This window comes from Montipora capricornis, chromosome 2 (genome assembly GCF_036669925.1).
Source record: "Montipora capricornis isolate CH-2021 chromosome 2, ASM3666992v2, whole genome shotgun sequence".
NCBI lineage: Eukaryota > Metazoa > Cnidaria > Anthozoa > Scleractinia > Acroporidae > Montipora > Montipora capricornis.
Window position 1 is genome coordinate 16,946,018 of NC_090884.1, and position 7,500 is coordinate 16,953,517.

General features: G+C 37.0%; 1 protein-coding gene across 1 annotated transcript; it reads left to right on the top strand.

Moving 5' to 3' along the window:
* Window positions 1-510: 510 nt before the first annotated feature.
* LOC138034738 (uncharacterized) lies at window positions 511-5,896 on the top strand. Its single transcript, XM_068881872.1, has 8 exons — window positions 511-594; window positions 1,371-1,418; window positions 2,318-2,344; window positions 2,916-3,044; window positions 3,156-3,281; window positions 3,895-3,930; window positions 5,324-5,378; window positions 5,725-5,896. Exons 1-8 carry the CDS (start codon window positions 511-513, stop codon window positions 5,859-5,861), a joined length of 642 nt encoding a protein of 213 aa, XP_068737973.1. The 3' UTR covers window positions 5,862-5,896.
* The last annotated feature ends 1,604 nt before the right edge of the window (window positions 5,897-7,500 follow it).

Genomic DNA, 7,500 nt, shown 5'->3' on the forward strand with positions numbered 1-7,500 from the left:
AACATCTTTCTGTTGACAAATCAAGTACGCACGCAAACGAATTTCCTTATCTTTGATTAAGCTTACATCTTGCTTGCTTTAATAAACGATGTTAAACTACTCTGTCTTGGGTTAACGACCAAACCGTGTTTGAAGAAAAAGCACGGAGCTACCGTGTTAAGGACAAAGAAATTTACCGTGTTAAACTTGCGTGTCAAAACACAAAGGTCTACCTTGTTAACACACAGTTAACAAAGGGCACAAGCACGCTACTCTATTTCTTTTGTTATTTTTTGCATATGCGCACGCTAAGGGTGTTAGACAAGTACCGTGTGAACGTGTTAGGACTGTGCCGTGCGCGTGCGATCACCTTATTCACTGTTTTCCCGTGGAGGGTCACATATGATTACCTATACTTATTAACCCAAAAAATGATAAATAAGGTAAGAAAGGGAGATGTTTAAAATCTACAGGAAGGGACGTGACCAATGGAGACAGCTGCGCAGACAGCAAGAAAATGAATTATAACAGATGACCTCTGGAAATGGCCACCAGTTGGGCATTGTGGACGACAATCCTGCCGCTAGTGAATGCCAAGCCATCATCCAAACAAAAGTTAGCATACAGGACTTTCTAGGCATTTTAAAAATTTATAAACCTGTAGTTTCTGATACGAATATGTTCATTCCTTCGCAAACTTTCTGCTATAAGGATCAAAAGAGCTTCATAGTTTAGCTGCCAGAAAAGCTGTTACAGGTTATTGATGGCAAATGATTTTTCCCACCCAACCAGATTACCGCCACTTTTTGAAAATGCAAGCAACTCTAGGTAAATTTGAAAATTCAATGTCTCCACCCTGGTTGTCATGGTAAATTTAATGGTGGTGAAGAATCTAATCATACATGTATGATCCATACATGTATGCACACTGTGTTCTCTCATAAATACAGGCGTATATTTTTAATTCTCATACTTGTAATCTTGATGGTAAAATAATTTTTCACCGACTGAAAGAGATGCTACAATCATTCTAGAGCAATACTTAATAAAGAACTTCTTAACCATGTTAATTTCATAAATACAATATGGTGGCTGTTTGCAGAACTTGCAAAAAAAATAATTATAATATCTGAGTAAAGAAAAAGAAAGCAATACAGTAACAAAAATGATCAAAAGAATATGTCAAATAAGAAGTTCCAAGGATTTTCAAATAATAGTCTTCAAAACGAACAAGTAAAGCACATATCCAAACAGTGATGATTCCAAATTGATAACCACTCATTTTCAAAATTCTTCGTTTTAAATAACAAGTTTTAAGTGAGGGTAGAGCAGTGCACCAAATTGAATTTGTCCAGCTACCATAATGTTCACATAATTTTGGAATTTTACAGGTGCAACAAAAGGATATTACTACTGTAAAAGAAACAACGCATTCGAAGGTATGTAAGCATTGCTGAATTACCGGAAAACAGTCTGCAATACTAAGTGTTACAGGGCTCAATAATTATTATAATTATCAAGAATGTTCGTTCAAAGTGATCGGAACTGTCTAGAAATTTTGCAAAGGTCGTGTGTCATGCAAAGTGTTGTACTGTAGGAGTTTTCGAGAACTGCAAGACTCCTGCTTAACGGTCACTCGGTCGCCTGGGGTACCTTATTTGCGAGCGTGGGCAACCAAATTTCTAAATAAATTTTTTAATTAATTAATTTTTTAATTAATTAATTAATTAATTAATTCTGAGCTCTTGAAAAAATGACTTGGGCTACTAACTTTTAATGTTGGAAGCCCGAAGAGCTGCGGAAAAGTTTTCTTTTGTAGCAGCCTACTTTTAGAAACATCAAGGCTCGCTTTGGATAGCTACATAAGTGGCTCTCTAGTCGGCTGTTGTGGTTGTTCAGGACTTTGTTTCCTTTGTGTAATTTCAAATCAATATTGTGTGACAAGTGAAGGGATTTCCTGGTACATGTGTGACTGCTATCATCACGATTGGTTTCTGTGGTTCATGATACTGTGGAAAGAGTCCTCAAGAGATTTTGACAGAGAAAGGGAAAGTGCTTTGCCTGCAGTGGTCAGATTTTTTAAGCATACAGAACTACTGTATTGTGGTGATTGTAGTGAGATTCTAATAAGAGCAGTTGCTCCCGTTACTGAAGATTAACTAAGTTGTCTTAGTTAGGAATAGCAGAGTTGTTGAATATCTTTCTGCAGGTAACTTGATTACCATAACACACGAATTAGACCTCAATATAATCTACAAACTTGGCTTCCAGCTATTTACTATTTCAAACTACTTGAAATAATGTTAAGTCAAATTTCTGTTTTAATATTTACCACCAGGAACCTTTGGAAGATAAAAGTGAAGAGGTAACAATACAACTGGCTGTCATGATTTTTTTAATTTTTAAAGCTACACATTGTTTCCTGTTCTTAATTAAGGAACATCTGGTTGTGAAGCTAATGAGGTTGTCATGACTTACATGTAGGAATCGGAAATTCTTGTTGTTGTCACGACCTCCATTAGCTTCACAACCCGATGTTGTCTACAAAATCCCGTGTGGCAGTTGCTCTTGGAATTACAAGTTTCACTAGTTTCTTACAAAAGACTTAGTGTTCAACACAGTCACTAAAATTAAGGTCTTGATCAACATAGACTCCAAGTAACTTATGACGTGTGGTACATGTATTATCTGAAACTTCCTTATGATTGGTTTAACTCTCATCTAATCGACAATGAAAACACTAATCTTAGTGCGTTGCCTAGGCCCATTTTACAAACATAGATTTTGTCTTATCGGTACGGAATATGAAATGATCATTACTAGACCAGACCTCAAGTTCTATAAAACAATAAAACTACCTCTTACAGTACTTTTCTCCACACAAATTCCAAGATTCAGTCATGTACATGTACATGTACATTCTATGTTATTTGTAGATAAACATCAGAAAGCAGCGACACCTAACACTGCTTGCAGAACCAAAGGATGGGGTTCAACTACGAGTGAGATTGAACAACATAGAGGAGCCAATAACAAGATACTTTTCTGGGAATGCTTTGTACCAGGTGAAAATGAAGCAAACATTATGGATACATTAAGTACCAGTACATTTCAGGATAATAATTATTGATTGTTTATTTTAATTAAAATTTATGTCTCTTTCCACTATTTTGCAGGAGGTATATGACTGGGTTGGGTCAATGGAAAAGGCTCCTCTCTACTTTACCCTTCACACACAAGGAAAACTGATTAAACATGCAGATGAAGTAGAAGGAAATTCTGTTGTTCATGTCGCTGAAAGGGTACTTACATATAGCATCATACAAATTAATATGGACAAATGAAACTATTACACAAATGATGGTAGCCCAAGTATTACTGTTGCTTTCATGAACATAAATTACCTGAAGTGAATTAAATCATAATCCTCAATATGTCAATCTGTCAGCCTTGTTGACTGTTCAACCACTTTCCTTTACCAAATATTACAAGGAAGACAAATGTACTCGAAAGCATCATACGTCATAACAACAGGCTTGCAAACTGGAAGAAAGGAAACAAACCAAAAAGACATGTTTGAAGAAATGCATGAATTCAGTACAGCACCTTTTCATCACATTTAAGAATTCACTATCATACAGTATTTGACAAATACTGAATTGTGGAGACAAGTTGTTGTCCAATTATGCCAGTTGCCATTCTCCTTAGCATTTGCATCAGTTTAATTTTAGAGAATCACGTACTTATGCAAAAAATAACCGTAACTTTTGCAACCTTGACGTTTGCCGTTGGGATAACATAATATATAAATACATCTATATTTATAGTTAAATAATATGTTTACCACTGCTCACAACTACTATCATTATTAGTACCCTGTCAACTCTTACACCCTTTCATTTTACTACTTCATAGGAGGCAGGACAAGTTGCGATGTTACTTGGTTCTGAGGTAAGGGAAGTACCCTACCCTAAAAAGCATTTTAGTTGACCAAAACGTATAAATTGCAGGCAGCAAATAATCCGCCTATCTCCACCTAACAGAAGATATGATGAAGGCCAAAATAACATCAAATCAGCTGACATTCATTCGTCAGTGTAGATATCCATTGCATCAACAAATTTTGCGCTGAATGTTATCTACATGTATGAAATGAGACGAAGTGTAAAAAAACCCTTACTTCAACATATCCAGTACACTCAAGTAAACTCATTACCAGTAAGAGGGCATCTTTTCAAAATATGGGGATATTTGCTATATCTTGCTATATACATGTACATCTACATACAGCAATTATTGATTTCTTAAGGACGTACATAATCTTGCAGCTAAATGTAAACTAGTCACTAAATATAATCAGTGGTTCCCAAACCAAAGAATTGCTCTTTCGGGCACCCGGGAAGGAAGCTTTTTTGAGCATCAACATTTCTGATACACTAACATGACCAGTTCCCTTGGCAACAAAGCCTTTGGAGGAATCAACACTTGGGACATTAACATCACCAGTTCCCTTGGCGACGAAGCCTTTCGAGGAATCGACACTTGGGACACTAACATAACTCGTTCCCTTAGCGACGAAGCCTTTCGAGGAATCGACACTTGGGACACTAACATCACTCGTTCCCTTGGCGATGAAGCCTTTCGAGGAATCGACACTTGGGACACTAACATCACTCGTTCCCTTGGCGACGAAGCCTTTCGAGGAATCGACACTTGGGACACTAACATTAACATTTCCCTTGGCGATGAAGCCTTTTGAGGAATCGACACTTGGGAAACTAACATCACTAGTTCCCTTGGCGACGAACCCTTTCGAGGAATCGACACTTGGGAAACTAACATCAACATTTCCCTTGGGGATGAAGCCTTTCCAGGAATCGACATTTGGGACACTAACATCACTCGTTCCCTTGGCGACGATGCCCTTTGGGGCATCGACACTTGGGAGAGTTCCTGAAGTAACAAGTCCTTTGAGGGTATCAACACTTGGATCTAAAATAACAGTAGTCTGTTTTGATAATAATTGGGATGAGGGTCTCTTGGGCTTGGGCTTGGACACTTAAGGTACACACCAGTTCCCTTTGGCGACAAGGCCTGGTGAGTAATCAGCACTTGGGACATGTGAATCACTTGTTTCCTTGGCACCAAGTTCCTTTCGTGGATAGGGTCTCAGAAAAAAACCTACATTGCTACTTCCATTGGCCACAAGGTCATTCTGGCCATCAAGACTTATTTTATTACGCCTAACAATATCCCAAAATGAACATTTTAATACCCACTTTTCAACTAAAAATACATAATTTCATTTGGGGTAGGATACTTCCCTTACGTTTTTTCATTACAGGTTTCATTCAGAGGAAATTTTGAAGGGTCAAAAGAATTATATGCTACAATGACTGGTGAGTGCATGTCATTATTATTATTATTATTATTATTATTATTATTATTATTGATCTCTGGAAAAATATGTTGAAGTCTCTTTTTTTTATTTATTGATTTCTTTATTTATTTATTTATTTATTTAAATTAAAAATAAATACTTACAAAACAGTATTTCTACTACTTACAGTACACAATACACAGAATACACAAAACACTTAACACTACTTACCGATGTTTATTGAAGTCTTATGTATGCATCAAAAGAACACAATTCCACCTGCCTTCAGTGGATCACAAACATTTTCTTCGAATTGTGTCATGTTTGTTTTAACTTTTGACTAATTCCTATTTTGTTGGGCATAGATGATCCCACTATGAACAGCACATCTGGCAGGAATCAGGAGAGAGAAGGAGAGAAAGTGCTGAAAAAGAGAAAGGACAAAAGAGCAACAGCAGAAAGAAAGAGGGCCAAAAAAGAGAAAGCAGCGAAAAATAGTTGATGGATACAACTAATTGTAAAATAAAATACATCACCTTGAAGTGCACAGTCTTCTGTTAAAAAAAAAAAAAAAAAAAAAGTAAGAAATATTGTTGGTTTAAGTTGGTCACACTAGATTGTAAGAAAAGTAATTAAACTTGTAGTGCAAAGTCTTCTATTTGAAATAAAAATCTTAGGCAAACATTCTTTCCGTGTATTACTATTAAAATGTCATGTTTGAAAACTAAGCACTCACATACATTATCAGTGATGGCATAAATTTGGATATGTGCATGATGGGAAATATCAACAAATTATTTTACAAAAAAAGGGTTCCGCAAAAGGATGATACGGGGGCTGTACAATCTGAGAGCCCTGCGTATTTCACATTTAAGCCTAAGCACCCATTTCAAGTAGTGCTGATAAACAGTTATAAGTCTAAGCACCTATTTTAAAACGGTTAGCATTCAATAACTGTGTGACTTGCAATCATGGCTCGTATGGCTCGCAGTCATGGCTTGCATGACTTGCATGGCTAGCTGGCTCGCACATTGTCCTAACTCGATGATAAGTACAAATGATCATACTATTTTATATGGTCTCGGGTAGCCAAGACAACCCTCCTTCCCAAGACAACTTTATCGAGCATTTATATGAGAATTGCGTGAACGAGACGAAGTAATGGCCCTACTTGATTATGCATACATTTTACGACTCATCTTTAAAAAAATAAGCATCATCATTTGCCCTTCTTTGTAGTTCGTCTTTTATTAAGTATAGTTGTGTCTGCACATTCAGAAGATGGACTGATAATATCAACTGAGCAGTAATGTGTAGTTTAACTAAAATGTATGTTTTTAAATTGACAGTTTCCGTTGGCTGCGGTGAGAATTTTGGCAGGAAAAACCTTTTCATTCGAACGCGAATGATAGCAACATGTATAAGGTCTCAAATTGTTGCTTCTGTGATTGCGCATTTAAGATTTTGCTGTGTCTCGAGTAGTCGAGCCAAACTGTTGACATGCGAAAAAGTTGAATCGCCTGCCAGGGTTATTTGGACCTGCAGAGGCGAGACAACTCGCCTCCCCGAGTTATCTCGCCCACCCGAGTTGTATCGCCCTCCAGTAAACGGTTGATAGATGTTTTAAACAAATGAGAGAAAAATTTTCTCGCCCAGGGTAACTCGGGGGGAAGGGTTGTCTTGGGTACCCGAGACACAAGATCGTGTTTACCAATAAAAACTTTAAAAAAGAAATTTAATATTTATACATTACTGCCTGAATCTGCTTACTGTGGGGTTTGGTTAAATATTCACAATGAAATTGTTAACATATTTAAAAACAACCCTCTTACCTTTAAAGTCAAAGAGTTCTTTCTTATTCACATCTAAAGGCTATCGCCGTCTTGCGAATTTTACATATTCTCTTCTCTCCTCTCTCGATTTCTGCACGGGCAGCCATTTTGAATGTATAAATATAACTTGTTCCCAGACCTCTTGATAACAACCATTGGTTCATGAGTCGTCGGTCCGTGTACGGATTTCCATCATAAAGTAATCGTGTACGAATCAACATAATTCTTCCCCCGTTAATACACATTCGTGATATTCCGGCATCCGTGTACGGATTACTTGTATTTGTATACGGATTACAAACGACGTGT

Excerpts from the sequence above, each read along its gene's own strand:
- LOC138034738 (XM_068881872.1), top strand. The coding sequence starts at position 511 with ATGACCTCTGGAAATGGCCACCAGTTGGGCATTGTGGACGACAATCCT. Across the intron at positions 595-1,370 it reads AAGCCATCATCCAAACAAAA|GTGCAACAAAAGGATATTAC; the intron begins GTTAGCATACAG and ends GGAATTTTACAG. Across the intron at positions 2,345-2,915 it reads TGGAAGATAAAAGTGAAGAG|ATAAACATCAGAAAGCAGCG; the intron begins GTAACAATACAA and ends TGTTATTTGTAG.